Raw genomic sequence first — 17509 nt, 5'->3', positions numbered from 1 at the left:
CCCCCAGCCTGGCTTCTGAGAAATATCAGGATCATAAGGGCAAATTTTTAACCCTCCACAGAACATCTCCAAGAGCCACACCATGTGCCTGAGTGCATTGTCCAGACACTTCTTGAACTCTCTCAAGCATGGCAGGCACAGAGGATTTAGCCTGAAGGCACCTCCCAAAGTCATCCAAACACAGGCTTACTATACTTACTTTGTAGGTGCTAAAAAAACGAGGCACGATGCAAGAGAGAGCAGAGGTAATTACTCTAACTCGTATTCACAAAGTGCTTTGAGCTGGTGAGTTGCAGGAAGGATGGAAGGAAGCAAGCAGAGCCTCAGAAAGGAAAAAGATGCTCACACCGTGATTAGGGGGGATGCACTGCTAACAGTGTCTGAGCAACAGCTGCTAAGCGTAGGAGGCACTTGAAAGAGGTGCCCCGTTTTGTTACACAGGGAAGTCGATAAGTTATTTGTGCTGAAAACACCGCATATTTCAATTCCCCGGGCCCCCCGCGGGTCTCCCTCAGCCCCTCACGGGGTCCGCCAACATGGCGGCGGCTCCCGTCACGTGCGCGGCGGCGGCCGCGCCCCGCGCGCGCGCGGCACCTCCCCCGTGAGGGAGGCGAGAAAATGGCGGCGGCGGCGGCGCCTTGAGCGGCGCGTCCCAGGCGAGTGTCCCGGCGGGGCGCGCGGAGCGCGGGCAGCGGCAGCCGCGGGGCCCCGGCCGGGCCGCAGGGGCGGGGAACCTGCGCCCTGACCGCGCCCCGGCGCCGGGCCGGGCCGGCCCCTCCCGCCCGCCTGCCTTGGCTCTCCTGAGGGGGCGGTGGCGGGGCCGGGCTGGGCGAGGCGGGGGCTGAGGGTGGGTCAGCCCGGCCTGGGCGGGGGGCGGCCGGCCCGGGGGCACCGGGGCCCCTCAGCTCGGGGCCGCTGCTCTACGTGTCGTGGGGTGTATTCCCACAGAGCATACCTTCGTTATTATCATTATTTTATTATTTCGGAGCTCTCTGTCAAATACCGAAATGCCTGCAGGGGTTAGGCTTGGTGGAAAATTTTATTTAATTTGGTTTTTTTGTGGTTTGTTCTCTTGGAGTTGAAGGGAGAGGTTGTGAATTGAAAAAGAAAAAAAGAATAAACCATGTGTTTGTGGATGATTGTGGATGTGGGTTGTCAGCAGGGCTTGTTATTACCATGGCATTTGCTGAAACTTTCCAAAACATGAGTAATGACATTCGTGTGTCCACTGTGAGGGTAGTTTGTTAATTGGTATAGAACACCAGGGGTTTTTTTTGGTTTTTTTTTTACTTCAGGTGGTTGCTTTGACTAAGAAAAATATAAATAAATAAACAAAACTTTGGAATATCTACCTTATGCACAATGTAACTTGAAGTTATGTGGTGTCTTGTACTGTTACTGCTTGAATAAATGCATATTTTCAATAGAGTTCTCTGTTGTGCTTCGTATTTTGGGCTCACTTAAATGTGTAGTGGTTGTTTCAAGTCAGTGTGTTTTCTAAAACTTTGCCTTATGGAGATTGTTTTGAGTTAATGTTGCTCAGGGAGCATCATTGCAAAGTCTTCATCATTAAACAGAATTAATTTTCTTGAGTTAGCATCTGATGCCTGCACGAGGTGAGGTGTCAGAGGAAAGATGGAGATGCTGAGTAAAAATTTAGGAGCTCCTTACTGTACATCTTTTTTTCGTTGTGCATCCTTTGTGAGAACAACCTGAGCAATGACAATACTATTTTTGAAATAATTTTGAGTGAAAGGATTAACAGCTCTCACAGAGTAAACTTGTGATGGCATAGTTACTAATTGGGATATGTTATAAATCTTGCTTATAAGACACCAAAAATGTGGCTGAGAATGAAGGAAATGAAACATCTAATGTTTTAAGCTAATTTAACTGGTTGTATAACTCTGCAAAAACTAGCTAGACAAGTTGTAGGTGTAAGTATTTTGAGGTGCTTTTAATGTCCACTGAAGGAGACAGGATTTTTTCAAGATACTTTTCATTATGTGAAATTAATGTAAAGCGATTTTAGAAATGATGCTGGGTTTATTGCAGTTGGAGTGGGAACCCAGGTGTGTTAACTTGTGCCCTGATGTAGGTACACAAGTGGCATCAGTAGTGCACAACAGACCTGCATTTTCAGCAACAAATAATATTTTTTTCTTTAGTTCTAATAGCAGGGATCTCTGCGTTCAAAGCATCTTTGATTTCCACAGATTTTCTCTTATGGCAAAGTCCATGCCTTTGTCCAATACAGGGGTAGAAAAGAGGTTTTTAGGTGACCACGTGGGTGTCACAGTTCAGTTGTTCTGCAGCATCGTGGGCAGCCCTCTGCTTGCAGAGCAGTCGTGTTTTGGGAGGGGAGGGTGGCAGCCTGGCAGTGTCCTGTTCTGTTTCCAGCTGTGTGAGTTGAAACTCCTGATTATATTCCCATTTGATTCAGTGGCCAATGGGCGGTTTGTTAGAACTTGGCAAAGCTGCTTTTTTTTCTAGTACATTGCAGCTTTCTCTGATTATTTCTCTGAGTCCCTCTTTATGGTAAGAAGGAAACATCTTCTCAACCCTCCCTTTTTTTGGCATCCTTTGGAAAGCAATAAACAGCTACTATGTGATTTCCTGTTAATCGTAATACAAAGACTGAAAAAGAAACTGCAGTAAACACCCCCATAACATATATTGAGGTTTGTGATTCATTTCAGTTATAAAGATGACATTTTGTGCTCTGCAACAGAGGGAAGCCGCATAAGACTGGGGAGGATCATTTGAGGTGCTTAAATAGGTAGTTTCTTCTGTGCTTCTTGCTATATTGTGTGAGGTATTGCTGTTTAAAGGATTTTTTTCCTGTATCCTTGCCCTCTCTCCTCAAACAGAGCATTTCACTGGTGATTTTTGCCAAGAGCAGGTTTTGCTCAGTGTCTAGGGTCAGCCAGCATATTCATTCCTGGGCTGTGTGGGTGAGGGAAGTGCTACTGGTCCTGTGCAGCTAGCTGGCAGGAAATCTTGGATGTATTCCTAAATTGGTTCTTTATTACTACTTTTGATGGATCTTAGAAGATTTTAAGTACATCTCTCAAGAGATTGCATCAAATAATAGAAAATGCTACAAACTAAGATTAGTTATTAAGAAGGAATTCTTTACTATAGGGTTGGTGAGGCCCTATGGAGGTTGCCCATAGATGTTGTGGCTGCCCCATCTCTGCAAGTGTTCAAGGCCAGGCTGGATGGGGCTTGAAGCAACCTGGTGTATTGAAAGGTGACTCTGCCATGGCAGGGGGTGGGACAAGATAGTCTTTAAGGTCCCTCCAACATAAACCATTCCGTGATTCTGTGAAACTTACCTTTTGAAAATAGTCGATTTTTCTGTCTCAGTAAAACATTCTTTTGCATTAAAATCAGCACGCTGTGGCCTTGCTTGTGAATCACTTCTGTGTCACTCCTGCCAGGCTGGACAAACGCTGCACAGCTATGGAGAATGAACCCAACACAACGACATGTTCTGCATCCACCACGACCGTCACCACCACCTCCACTTCCCGCACGCCGCTGCCGCAGATCTCCGTCTACAGCGGCTCTGACAGACATGCTGTCCAGGTACTGGGCCCTGGGGCTTCCTCCCTGTCCTGTACAGAGCTCTGAACACAGGCACTTTACAGGATTAACTCTTCATTCTTTATTGCTGTTGTCTTTTTCAATAGCTGGCTTGCTGCTGTTCAGGAGATGTTTATTGGAGGGTCTCAGACCACTTAAGGATAGTTCAGGGTAGGCCTGTCTCCCTGAGGGAGGGGGAACAATGATAGAAAGTTCTATGACAGAAAGTTCAGTTTGTTCACCCTTGGCTGAGGGTGCAGATTATTAACATAAACCTTTGTAAAATGAAGCTGTTGTTTGACCAACTTTGACTAGAGCGATCCAAGGTGTTTGTGTAGGTAAGTCCTGCTTGGGATCCAGCCCCCTCTTGCTTTTCTTGAAATTAGGTCTCCGTGAACTCTGTACACTCCATTCTGTTGTGTTTGATAATTGGGTTTCTCACACACTACTCTGATCTCTCAATAAGCAGAACATGTAGGATGTGTTGACAAGCAGCTGAGAGGCTGGGATGATGTGTTGGAGATGATGCTGTATTGTCAGGCTGTCCTTGAGAATGTGAATGTGTTGATGTTGACAATACTCTGTGACTTGGTCAAGAGCAGTGAGGGAGCAAGTTCAGTATGACATAATTGGTGTGAAAAAATTTATTTGGCTTTATTTCCTTATAAGGGTAAACTTTAATATCATGTCAGCATGGTGAGTGCTTTGTAATTGTAATTAATTACCTACTGATTCATCACAGGTTATTCAGCAGGCCTTGCATCGTCCTCCTAGCTCAGCTGCTCAGTACCTCCAGCAGATGTATGCAGCCCAACAGCAGCATCTAATGCTGCAGACTGCTGCTCTGCAGCAGCAGCACTTAAGCAGTACCCAATTTCAGAGTCTGGCAACTGTTCCACAGGTGAGAGTGAAGATTGCTGAAAAAGAATCGTGAATTGTCTAGAGCAGGGCTACAGTCATTGTCAAACGTAATAACAGCTTAAGTGCCTGAGCTTAATGCCTCATGATAATTCACTGTTATATTTTAATGATGTTGTTATTTTAAATTGTATCATCCTCCAAACTGTTTGGGGGATTTTGCCCAGTGGTATAGATGCTCCAGTAGGCAACCATTCCATGCTTTATTGCATACATTATAATGCATCATGTAAATCATCAAGCAGTAATAAAATAAATATTAAAAATAGACTACTTCAGTCTTCATCCCATGATTTTCTCTAAAAGTTGGTGGGGGAAGCAATGAATGGCATTGTATCTTAGTGAAATAAAAAATAATGAACATCTGGCATCTTAGTGTGTTTTGCCTCACATCTGGCTGCATTATAAGTAATGGCAAAATTAAATTTTAACCCTGAGTGTGAAAATGTAGGAGGTAAATGACATTTCATATCTGAAACACAGCTTTTAACATCAGTGATCACTGGAGGAGACCCATTTTGAATTAAAGCAGTAGCAAGATTTCCTTTGACCTCAGTTTGCCTTGGATTGAGAATATGATCTTGCAGAGAGAGGTGGTTATTAATGATTTTACACAGGGAAATGCTAAATGGAGTTATGGACCTCAGGGATATGGCTGTTTGGTGTCAGAACTGGACTGACTCATTTTTGCTCCTGGCTTTTTCTTCTATACCTTTTTCATTAGATTGTAGTAATATGTTGATTTGTCTTTTTTTTTGTTGTGATGGATTTCTATGTGGATATACAGTTACTGAAAACAGAGCGAAGAAAATCAGTTTGGGAAAGGCTGAGAAGTTTTGCTTCTGTTCATACAGAAACGTAAATCACTGTCCCTGCTATTCATCTGAAGGGCTGGAATAGTATCCTGTGATAGACACTTGATGTGCATACATACGTTACCATTCCAGAATATGAGACTGTTCTGTGCAGCATTTATATATATTTTAGAAGATTCTAATCACAATAAAATTATGACATGAGTTCTAGATATGGCATTTTAAGTTCTGAGCACCATAGATAGTGAGGTGATCACTTAGCTCCATCATTAGCAGTTTGGCAGACTTTACCTCTGATCATTTTTCTTCAAGTCTTGATCTGAAAGAATTATATGTCTGAAATTTGGCAGGACTTCAAGGAACTTAGCACCTTGCAGGTATCATTCCATAGTGCAGAGTGCACTTTGCTGAGCACTGTTTCCACTGAGAAGCATCTTACTGTTAACTCAGAGAAAGGTAAAGGTAGAGAGGGCTGTTTCTGATGGTTTATGCAATAAAATGAACATCACTTAAGCACTTTCTGATTTCACTATTTGACACATATTCTTGCTATTTAGGCAAGCCTGTCAGGTGGGAGGCAATGTACTTCCCCCACTGGGAGTGTCACTCAGCAGTCAAGCATGTCGCAGACCTCGGTACGTAACTGCACCAAGCCCTCCCTCCATTCCCAACCCTGCTTGGTTGTTATATGGCTACAGGGAAACCAGAAAATATTAACAGCATTTCAGTTTGTATTGTTAAAATTAATACTACAGGCACAGTGAGCAGTATGATGACTCTGTAGTAAGTGCTGGGTGCTGTGTGTGATTGTTGGTGGCCAGTGTTGACTTCCCAAGTCCCAGACCCCTCTTGATGCTCTGAGGGGCAGCTGCTCACTCCACAAGCACCAGTGGCTGTTCAAACTCCTGGAGAAATCATTCCCTGAGCTCTCATCTCTTACATGATTTCTTACTGGATTTTCTACTTTAGTTTCTTTATTCAGGGCACTACTATAGGTGAAAATCATAATTGTGTATCAGAAATTAAATAGCACTAAATCTAAAGAATCCAAGTAAATGCTCACATGTATCTGTGATACTGATTAAATGTTTATAGTATTCATTCTTTTATTGATTATCATCTTCTATCATTCATCTTTTTTGCAGTTTCACTTCCCATATTGTAGGCATGTGCTCAGGTTTCAGTTGTGAGCAGCTCTGTGTTCAGTTCATGCTGTATTTCTTTAAGTGCCATTGTCAGACATGCACAGTATCTTCTGTACAGTTTTACATCTGTCTGAAGTAGGATTTGTTAGTCCTACAGACATCCTGCTTATTAATCACACCCTCAAGCTGTTCATGACTCCAGTGTGCATAGCTTCAGTGATTTAACTGTGTATTTTTTTAAGCTCTCATAGCTTGGCTTGGCTTACAGTTGTTAAAAGTAAAACCATTTATTCATTAAATTTTGGAGGGAAATTCTATTAAGATGTCTGATGTTAAACTAACAAAATAATTGGGCTGGGGTTTTCCAAGGAAATCTTTTAAGTAAGTGATGAAAAAGAGCTGGGCACTTAACTCTGTTAGACTGAGAAAAAAAGCAAAAGGAAAGACACAACAGCTTCTTTTTTTTTTTTTAAGAAGATGCTAAAGAGTGGTTCTTGAGCATTTAAAATGAAATTGGAGAAGGTTTTAGTCTTCAGTCATTTTTCAGTATGCATATGTGAAATGAGGATTGAAAGTCCATAAGTGGTGGCACAAAGAAGTGTCCTGATCAGGTTGCATAATGGAAGATACCAGTCCAGGCAGTTAATATAAACATTTGAAGATCTTTAATATTAAAGTTCAGGTGTTTTTCTTAAAATGTTGAAACCTCATTCTACATATTCAGTAAATGTGTATTTCTATGAAACATATTTTCAGACTTCATATCATTGTTTATACTTGTAACGGCTTATTATTATTTACTGCGAAGTGGTTGCTTGCAGTTTAAGAGTAAAAACATACAATCTTGCCAGAATCCAATTTTGTGATGATTGGCTCAATATATTTTTGATATCTTCACAGTTCAGAGATTCCAACTGCCCCTGCCATTTTTGTCAAGGGCTTTCTGGCTTTAGACCCTAGGGTGATGGAATTTCCATGACAGCAGCAATATTTTTGTTTCCTTAGATTAACCTCTCCACCTCTCCTACACCTGCACAGATAATAAGCCGCTCTCAGACCTCCAACACCACCAGCAGCAGCATCACCCAACAGACGATGTTGCTGGGCAGCACCTCTCCCACCCTGAGTGCCAGCCAGGCTCAAATGTATCTACGAGCTCAGATGGTAAGTTTTGATTACAGTCCTTGCAAAGTTTGGTCTGTCCCTATTGGAAGATCTAAGCTCTCTTTCTTAAATATAGTAGATATTGGGCTGCTCTTTTGTCTTATTTTTTTCCCCACTAATTTGTAGTATTGAAGGGAAAGTGTCCTCTTATGTGCTTGTATGAAAGTTCATAGCTATGTTTATCTACCTCAAAGATTTTTCTCAATGTGCAGAACAAATATTATATTTGGTTACATTATTCTCTTTTATTTTCTTTGTTTCTATTCTCTATTCTTTTCTTTGTTTACTAAAATTACCATGATAAATAGTTCTTTAAATAAATTAATCTAAAAGTAAAAAAGTAAATCTTAGAACTGTAATCAGTATGTGGAAGTATGGTATCTCTTTAAGATACTGCATTTCTTTCACAGGTATTTAAAATTTCGGTCTGTTACCATGTGTTTCTTTCTTGCTTAACAGCTTATTTTTACTCCTGCGACCACTGTGGCTGCTGTCCAGTCTGACATTCCTGTTGTCTCCTCATCCTCCTCATCTTCCTGTCAGTCTGCAGCTACTCAGGTGAGCTTGTCTAAACTTATTAAAGGTCTGCCCCATCGAGTGGGACAAAACTGAAAAGTAGGGAAATGTTGTGCTTTAGTTTTTCTTGCTTTACTTTCACCCCAGACCAGAGAGCAGATGAGCTGCTGGGGTGGCTCTGCCAAACTCCAGCTGGGTCACCTTACCTGTGAAGGTGTGCTGAAGGATTTGTCCTCACTGGGACAGGGTGGCAGTAAATGCCTCCTGAATGCCAGCAAGGAAGCAAGCACGGTTGTCTTGGCTTTGAATGTGCCCTGTGGTGACACACAGAGCAGTGAGAAGTGAAATGTAAACTGGCTGTTCATTACACAGGTACTAACTGTTGAGGGCAGAAGGGATTATATAATGTCCTCTTTTTCTTGTAAAAAATGATGTAAATTAGTGCTACAAGGGTAGGCATTACCCTTGAAAATGAAATTTTAGCTCAGCACATAGGATTGGAGATCTGGGATTGTTATGTGCAGAATCTGGGTGTGGTAACAGACTTCAGTGAAAATGATCCCTGACTGATGTACATTTCAGAAAGCAAACTTTTTGTTTCATGTTACATTGGAGGGATCATGATGAGAAGGGAGGTTAATATTGGTTAATTTGGAGGTTAATATAGAAACAAAGGTCTCAGTTTTGTTAGCACACAGATGGCAGAGAAGACTCTGGTCCCACTGACCACCCAAGGCTCTGGTTTATGGTGGTGTCTGGAAGCTCACCACTGCGCTTCTGCACTGTCTGTAAAAATAAAATTGCCTTTGCTTAAGATGCCTTATGTCACTTACTTTGAGGGCACAATAAAAGAGAAAAATGAAAGTTTTAATTCAAATTAATTAACAATTTCCATTTCTTTTAAAAATCCAATAAGGAAAAAAAGACTTCTGTATTTATCACTAAAGAAATAAAGATCCCTATCCTCTAAATTTCATGGCTTTAAAGATACTTTGATATGCAGATTTTTAGCTTCTTGTGATCACATGGGATGAGAAGCATTACAAAATGTAATATTTTTTTTGCTGTTTTTGCCTGATATTTATCATAGCTATTTATAAAGTTTGGGTCTTTTCATGTTTTGATCATTTCCCAGGTTCAGAACTTGACGTTGCGCAGTCAGAAGCTGGGTGTGTTGTCAAGTTCACAGAATGGCCCACCAAAGAGCAGCAGTCAAACTCAGTCCCTGTGCCCCAGTAAGGCTGCCAGCAGCTCCAAGGGCAGCCAGCCAGATCCCTCAGAAAGCAATAGGAAAGGCGAGAGCCCCGCTCCAGAGTGCCGGAGCACGCCGGCCACACGGACATCCAGCATCCACCACTTAATTACACCAGGTGGGATCAGTGTGCAGCTAGAGGAAACTGATTTGTAGATCACGGTTCTGTCAGACTTCAGTGTTCTCTGACCATGTTATTATAGATATTCCACATGAACAGAGTTCATATTTAATTAGTAAGTTCGCTTATTTGTTGGTATTGGTATTGCATAGGATTTTGATTAAGCAGAGGCAGGAATGTTCTTAAATCGCAATACAAGCATAATGTAGCAACTGCAATACCCTGTTGAGTCACAGCACAAAGATGATTCTCATTCCTGGTCTCTCTCTCCTCTATGTTCATTGTCAGGACATGCCATCCCATCTCTGGGCAGCAAAATGTGGGCTGAAACCACCTCAAGCCTCTTGCTCCCATCTAAATTCGTTTTATTGGTGGTTTGTTTCTTTTGTCTGTGTTGTCTGTGTCATGAGAATGTTCTTATATCAAGTACTTTTAGAAACCCATAGGTAACAATGCTAAAATGTTAGTATTTTGTATTGAAATAAATCAAAATAACCTGTACTTGGTTAGAGAGGCACACTGCATGCAGCATATTTGCATCTTAGCTTTCTTATTTTGAAAAAGTGATGGTAGTCTAGGCAATTGGTCTGAATTCTGTGGAATGTAGCTTGGCTTAATGACAGCTTTTAGAGAAAGAGTGGGACTTGGAGGCAGACATTCTGGAAGTATTGAACTCTAATGCTCTCAGAACTCATGTTGGTAAGAAAAAAAACCCATGCTTAGTAGCAGAACAAATCAAAAAACCTACATAAATGAGTTGTTTCTCAAGTGGACAAGACAAAGCAAGAAGAGGTTTGCATGTGGAGGAAAATGTGTGTGTGCTGTAAGAAATGTCTGGTGAGTCACTGGTTCACTTAAAGGTGATGATTTCTCTGGAAGCTGCACTATTTTTAGGTTTGTGCCTCTCAGTTGCTGTGTTCAAATTCAGGCAAATGCTTTCAATGGTTTATATTATACTAAACTCTTGGAATTTTATTTAGTCTCTTAGCATAGTATTATCTGAGGTTTAACTTAACAGTTATCAGCAAATCCTGTTGTGCTTATCATTTCTCTTCCAGTCTGTTTCAAAGCAAAGGTAAAATCCATTTAAAGTTGTCTGAAATTCTTAAATTTAAGGCTGGATTGGCAACAATCTTAGACCTGGCAGCAAAAAGATAAATTTAGATACTTCTTTGTAGAAAGTATCTTTCTATATGTAAAAAGCATGACCATATTAATTTGTTAATTGCTGCATTTTGCTTTGGAAATTGATATACTCCCCTAATAAATTGTTCTTGTGTTCTGTGTGCTGTCAAAGAAGATATTTTTAAACAAATATTGGAAATGTTACAAATATTATGCTGATCTTTAAAGTGAGAAATTTTGAGGTATTTTACAATATTTTTAGATCTTGAAGAAAGAAATACTAATTGTGACTTTTTTACCCTTCCCTCACAGCTTCATATTCTCCATTGCAACCTCATTCTCTAGTAAAACATCAGCAGATCCCACTTCATTCACCACCTCCAAAGATTTCCCATCATCAGCTGATCCTGCAGCAGCAGCAGCAAGTCCAGCCGATTGCACTTCAGACTCCTCCGGGCCAGGAGCCGCCTCCATCCCAGCACTGCCTGCCCCTCCCCAGCCATGCGCTGCCTCCGGCTCCCAGCAGCGTCCAGTCCCACTGCTCGCCTATCCACATCCATCCTCCGCCTCTCACGCTCTCTCCTACCCCGTCCCAGTCAGCTCAGCAGTCAGTGGTGGTGTCCCCTCCGCCGTCTCACTCCCCGAGTCAGTCACCCACCATAATTATTCACCCTCAAGCCCTTATCCAGTCCCAAGCCAGCTCCCTGGTGCCGGCGGCTCTGCAGCCCGAGCCGGCCGCTCCCCAGGCGGCTGCCGCTAACCCCGTGCGGCCGTCGCAGCCGCTCAGCCTCCCGCAGCACCTGCCGCTCCCGCCCTCGCCCGCCGTGCACATCGGGGCCGTGGAGCCGCCCAGCTTGGTTTCCCCGGGCCAGCAGCTCGTGTCCTCCACGCCACACCAGCAGTATCCAGCCCTGCAATCCGCTCCCATCCCTCTGGCAGCTCCGCCTCAGCTCTCGGCATCCTCAACCCAGATTCAACCGCTGCCCCTGCAGTCTGTGCAGTCTTTGCAAGTGCAGCCTGAAATTCTGTCCCAGGGCCAGGTTTTGGTTCAAAACACTTTGGTTTCTGAGGAGGAACTTCCTGCTGCAGAGGCTTTGGTCCAGCTGCCATTTCAAACTCTTCCACCGCCACAGACCGTCGCAGTAAATCTGCAGGTGCAGCCGTCAGTTCCGATTGAAACTCCAGTGGTGAGTGATAACATTGCATCCTTTATTCTTTCCCTGGGCTTCTCCAGAGCTGTGAGTCAGGCACGTTGGCTTCAAAGCGACCTAAATCAGGTGCTAGACAGGGGACAAAAAACCTATTGATTACAGAACTGAGTTTTAAGAAGAGAATAGTCGTGTTTCTTCTGTTTCATGTTTTGGTTTGTTTGGTTTTTTTTTTTTCCTGCTTTTTGCAATGGATCATCAGTGAAGAATATCAATCAGGAATAATGAAAGTAAATTTAAGATGTAAAATTTTGTTTCTTAATGAAATTACAATGTATTTGAAGTTTAAAAAAGTAAGTAAACGTATGACAGTGTTTCATAAAGAATTTTGGTAAATATTATGTGAGTACTGTAAACTTTTACTTCAATACAAATAGATTTTGATTAGGAGAACAATCTGTACTAGGTGGAAGGTGCATATCAGGTTATTAAGATGGTAGGTTTCTGGGTTATTTATTTTGTACTAACATTAATAATATTCTCTTCATAAAAAAATAGGGGAATTTTGATGCTGTTTTGGCAATTCCCGTCACCACCATTTAATTTGGTCCATTTTTGTTTCAGGTGTCTGCAGTTTGTAATTGAAGGTTTTGCCTTCAATCACTAGATTAGAATGATGTACAAGAAAATAAAATGTTATGCAAATAAGGCTGACATTTAAGGTGGTGTTGCTGGGCTTTAGGGTAAAATGCTAATGAGATTAAGATGAGCAAAGGAATCAGCAGCTGTTGTAGGCTTTTTTGAGCCTATCAACAGGTTAAGGAAGGTGTGCTGTTCATTTTCAATTTATTTTAAGAGGGTAATAATCTCAACTCTGGTATTTCATGGAGAAATTGGACAAAAGAGTAGGAGCCAGGTTTGCGTTTGACAGGGTGGTGTTTTACATTTTAATCTGCTGTCAGGAATTTATGTAAATTTATTTTAATACTTTTGAGGGAAAGATCTTAAAACCTCTTATAGCCACTAATGCTTGATAGTCTTGGTGTACTCTTTTGAAATACACAGCTTGATTACACTGCTGTATAAGATAGAACAGACTTGTCATTAAACTTGCATTTTGCAGATGTATTTAAATAACATCAAATCCATCTGTAAATAAAAATAACAGTAAACTATACACATATGATATTGAAACAGTCAAGTTCTCTGCTCTGTTTGATTGGAGAACTGTGCTTCTTTATATATGGCTGTTTGTAACAAAATAATTTTACTGTCATAGATATTGTGATGTCATCAGAGTTCATTGTTTGGTGTGCATTTTGGGAACTAGTATTTTATTAGAAGATTAACATATTTGACCTAGTAATTTATTTTTAAAATTGTATTTATGCAACTCTTTTAAGGTGTTAAGATAGAATGGAAATCTCTCTAAAGCAATAGTTTGTTGGATGCAGATTTACCAAGTGGAGAATGTGTGTGAAGAGGAGATGCCTGAGGACTCAGATTGTGTCCACATGGCAAGAACACCTACACCACCCACCTTGTCCCCACCAGCCATAACCTTGGGCAATGGAGAGGCTCTTAATTCAGAAGATCCTTTGTCAGGTGAGGACAAATGCCAAACTAAGATAGCTTTTGGTTTTGTGATTTGTGTAAGTAATGGCCAGCTATGTTTGTAGCTAGCAGGTAGTGAGTAAAGGAAGATGTTTGCATGAGGAGGGTGTGTTTGTGGAATAGTCTGTTGAGATAAACCATCTTGTTTTAAAAGTGGAATGTATAAAGCCTAGGGAAAAGCCTGTGTTAGGGGTTGATAGGTGCAGAGATGGGTCTTGGGGATTTATCACCTCTTACTGCCTGATTCTGAGCCAGTGGTTGGACATAAGTGATAAAACATAACATATTTTGTTATTTTTTGCAGAACATGGGGGACTGCCTTCAGTGACATCATCAGTCAGTGCCTCAGTAATTAAATCTCCATCTGATCCTTCCCATGCCTCTATTCCACCACCCCCTCTTTTGCTTCCAGCAGCAACGACAAGGAGCAACAGCACATCCATGCCCAATAGCATTCCCAGCCTAGAAAATAAACCTCCACAGGCTATTGTTAAACCCCAGATCCTGACCCACGTCATCGAAGGCTTTGTGATTCAGGAGGGGTTGGAGCCGTTCCCTGTAAGTCTAAATTTGCTAGGAATTTTTTACTACTAATCTTTGAAATGAACTCTTTGTAAGAATGATGTTATTTGTGGCTAGTTGATATTTAGATCTTGAATTATGTTTCAGATATTGGTTTTGACCTTTTCTCCATTGATTGGTGACTTGAGTAGTAGGTTATATCTGGAGATAACTACAGAGAGTGGGTTTAGGCTACCATTTGGAATGACTTTTTTACATTTGTCTGCCTCCTAGATACCTCTATTTAAGTGATACCTTAATTTGAACCTCAGAGCTGAGTCTGTTAAAATTTTAAAATGCTACAGTTTGTTGTTTCAAGCACTGGCAAGCTCTTAATGGGGCTAGGTGTAATTAGTGCAGTGTCTGGTGAGAAGTACTGTTGAAAATTTTAAATCACAAACAGACGATTTAAAGCTTGTCTTTCTAATTTAATGTGTGTCTCGTTTTCCCATTGCTTCATTTCTGTAGATATAATGTGTTTCTTCCTTTGTTAAATATAATTGTAAACTCTGCAGAGCAGGAGCGAGTCTTAATTTGTTTGAGAAATGAACTTTGGCACGATATAATTACACTTCATTGATATGAGGTACAAACTGAGCATCTTCTTCTGAGAAGATTGAAAACATACTGTTTTTAATTATTCACTGTTGTGAATAATGTTAATTACGCTCTGTTGCTTTGCTTTTATTGCACTAGGTCAGTCGTTCATCTTTACTGGTGGAACAGCCTGCAGAGAAGAGATTGCTGGTGGAGGGTCAGATCATGAGTGTGGTGTGTGTTGAATCAGACTTGCAGAACACAAAACATGCAGACAACTCATCAGACACAGAGATAGAGGATATGATTGCAGAAGGTTTGTAGTTTTTGTTTAAATGCCCATTTCCCCCCTCCAGTTCTGTGTGCTGGAATCAAACTGTGGCCTGGCCCAGAAAAACCAAGTTATTCTGTGAACATATTTTTGTATAAATTAATCTAAGATTTCAAAGTTCAGAATTTTGTAGCCACTCCTGGGTTTTCTTTCCCACAGCCTGTATCCTTATTGCACCAGAGTTGTTTTTGGTGATCTGCTTAAATTTAGTCTTAATGCAAGTCTTTCTTTCATTCTCTTAAAATAGTTCTGTTCCTTTTTCCATATCAGAACTCTTTGCAGCAGTTTTTTTGTCCATAATTTGTTTCATTAGATGTTAATTCAATTTTCTTTTCAGTGTGAACACTATGCTGTGTCTCAGATTTCAGACAGCTTGTCTATTTTGTGGAATTATACAAACACTCATAGCTTTGGGTTTAGTTTTGGTTTAGCTCTTGACAGCTGGTGTTAGGTTTATGTAGAGAATTTGTAACTACTCATTAGAGCTGGTAGGTAACATCCAGCATCGAGACACATCCACGTACATATCGTGTGAGTAGAGGAGATTTGCTGATAGTAGATCAGGGTATGACTGTGTGTGTGGCAGAAATGCCCTTCTCAGTATTTCCAGCTCTTTGCTACACTAGTGCTTTTTGTAGAGCAGGAAAAGGGCCATCTCACCTCCTCAATAAGAGAAAAATACTCTGTAACAATAAGCTGTAAATTAGCAGATGACATAATCCTTTTCTTTGTTGCATGCAGCTTATCTTTTTCATAGACTGAATGTTACATATATACAAGATTCAGTGTTTTCTTTGCTTTCACAAGTCCCTTTGGTTGTAGCAGCTGCTTCTTCAAAGAAAGTACTTTAAAGGTTAGTTCATTATGTCATTATAGAGGGTTTGCATTTATACTGTGGAAGGCCTGATTCTCTTAATGAACTCTTCATGAAGCAATTCATGAGGAATGTAACCCTTCTTTTTTAATTGCTTGCTATGTTTGAGGGCAGACCTGCTCATGGGTGGCTTGAAATTCAACAAAAAACTGATTAAGTTCATTGAATAACTTAATTGAAGGTTCATTAAGATTCAGTTTGCTCAAGATCTTTTTTAGACAGAATGAAATCTATGACTAGCTTAGCTTTGCATAATTGTCTGTTAATCAAAGTATTTAATTGAATGTGTTAAATATTTGATGATCTTTTGTCTGATTGAGGTGAGAGATGTGAACAAAATTTTGTGTCATTGAAAGTGATTTTATTCCTCATTCCTTCTTTAGAGGGACTGGATGAAATTGAAAATGATCTTCTGAAGTGTGAATTTTGTGGGAAAATGGGATATCCCAATAAGTTTCTGCGGTCAAAAAGATTCTGCTCCACATCCTGTGCCAAAAGGTAACTCTATGTAGTTATTGTTTATCATTACCTGCTAATGGATTAATCTCTCCTGGTTAACAAAGCAAGAATTCACAGTCAACATCTGAATGAAAAATCTTCCACTATAACAACTGGAAAGTTGATGTTTAATACCATAAGTTTTAGAAATGGGGAATAGTTTCCCATTTGTAGTCGCCACTCAGCTCTTTTTTGGCATCAGTGTGTCTGCACATGACCTTTCTCATATGTCTGCTACATTCCCATTTAGGTAGGGGGAATATATATTTTTGATTTGGTACTTTTTGGGACACCACCAGCAAAATAATCTTAAAGAGATTTAGCCCTTTAATCTTAACATGGGATTTTTGCCTCTGTCCTCCTTTGACTGGGTGTCAGCTAGGTAGAGAAAATGGAACCAGAAAATACAATGTGATTTTAGGTTTTTAGTGGGCATTTCAGAGCAGAGCTGTACTATGCAATAAAATGCAAAGGTATTTCTAAGAATGGGAAGGACAGACATCTTCCAGGGGTAATCTGGATGTACTTGATCCCACAACGAGATGAGGGTTTTGATGAAGTGGCCTTTGAGATACCGTTCTCTTGTATTTCTGTGACAGCTGTTGTTGTAATTAAGCAGCATTCCTACAACACTGTGATGTTATGGTTACTTGATTGAATTCAGTCCAAGAAACTACTAGTGCATTATTGAATATATCTTACTTCTTTAGGCACAGCCTTAGTTGCACTAAGAAATTTGGGCTGTTTCCATCAGACAAGACCAGTCGTTGGAATCGGAAGTCAGATAGCCAAAGTCTTGGGCGACGCGGGCGTCGGCCGAGCGGCCCTGAGGGGGCGTCACGAGATCATTTTCTTAGACAGGTCTGTGGAATATTTGCTTAAAACTATGGCACTGCTTTGGGAATTGCAAATAAAGCCTAATACTGTAGTTGCTACATTTTCCAGCTTCCAATTACTTATCCATCTGCAGAAGAAGATCTGGCTCCTCATGAAGACGCTGTTCCGACGGCCATGACCACGCGCCTGCGGAGGCAGAGTGAGAGAGAGAGGGAGCGGGAGCTTCGGGAGCTGAGGATGAGGAAAATGCCAGAGAGCATCGACCTCTTACCAGTGGTGCAAACTGACCCCTCAGTATGGACTGTCGATGAAGTTTGGGCCTTTATACATTCTCTGCCTGGTATGGAAGGGGCAATAGCTTGTTCTGGTGGTTTTAACAATGAAGTTCCTTGCTTTATAGCGGCACTGTGATGAGGAGGTGCTGTGGTAACAGCAGCAGTGTTAGCTGGTGATAGAGACTGGAAT

At 41.2% G+C, this 17509-nt stretch overlaps 1 protein-coding gene across 7 annotated transcripts in view; it reads left to right on the top strand.

Annotated features, from left to right (window-relative positions):
- The first annotated feature begins 612 nt into the window (after positions 1-612).
- Positions 613-17509, top strand: part of PHC3 (polyhomeotic homolog 3) — a 29123-nt gene continuing 12226 nt past the window's right edge. For 3 of the 7 annotated variants that reach the window (XR_005955166.1, XM_041467692.1, XM_041467694.1), the window contains exons 1-14: positions 613-656; positions 3444-3591; positions 4331-4489; positions 5879-5956; positions 7472-7630; positions 8090-8188; positions 9282-9516; positions 10957-11831; positions 13247-13397; positions 13711-13964; positions 14664-14820; positions 16093-16207; positions 16918-17068; positions 17153-17384. Coding sequence is in view for 6 of the 7 variants with exons in the window: in XM_041467692.1 (XP_041323626.1) it covers positions 3466-3591; positions 4331-4489; positions 5879-5956; positions 7472-7630; positions 8090-8188; positions 9282-9516; positions 10957-11831; positions 13247-13397; positions 13711-13964; positions 14664-14820; positions 16093-16207; positions 16918-17068; positions 17153-17384 (2791 nt within the window). In the remaining variant the exon portion in view is untranslated. Of the gene's footprint in view, positions 657-3443; positions 3592-4330; positions 4490-5878; positions 5957-7471; positions 7631-8089; positions 8189-9281; positions 9517-10956; positions 11832-13246; positions 13398-13710; positions 13965-14663; positions 14821-16092; positions 16208-16917; positions 17069-17152; positions 17385-17509 lie in introns of those variants that run through there. The other 4 variants (XM_041467693.1, XM_041467697.1, XM_041467696.1 and 1 more) reach the window with 4 other exon arrangements.

Source organism: Pyrgilauda ruficollis, unplaced genomic scaffold (assembly GCF_017590135.1).
Source record: "Pyrgilauda ruficollis isolate IOZ18807 unplaced genomic scaffold, ASM1759013v1 scaffold21, whole genome shotgun sequence".
NCBI classification, from domain to species: domain Eukaryota; kingdom Metazoa; phylum Chordata; class Aves; order Passeriformes; family Passeridae; genus Pyrgilauda; species Pyrgilauda ruficollis.
The sequence above is the reverse complement of the archived record's forward strand: the minus strand, read 5'-3'. Positions and strand labels throughout refer to the sequence as shown.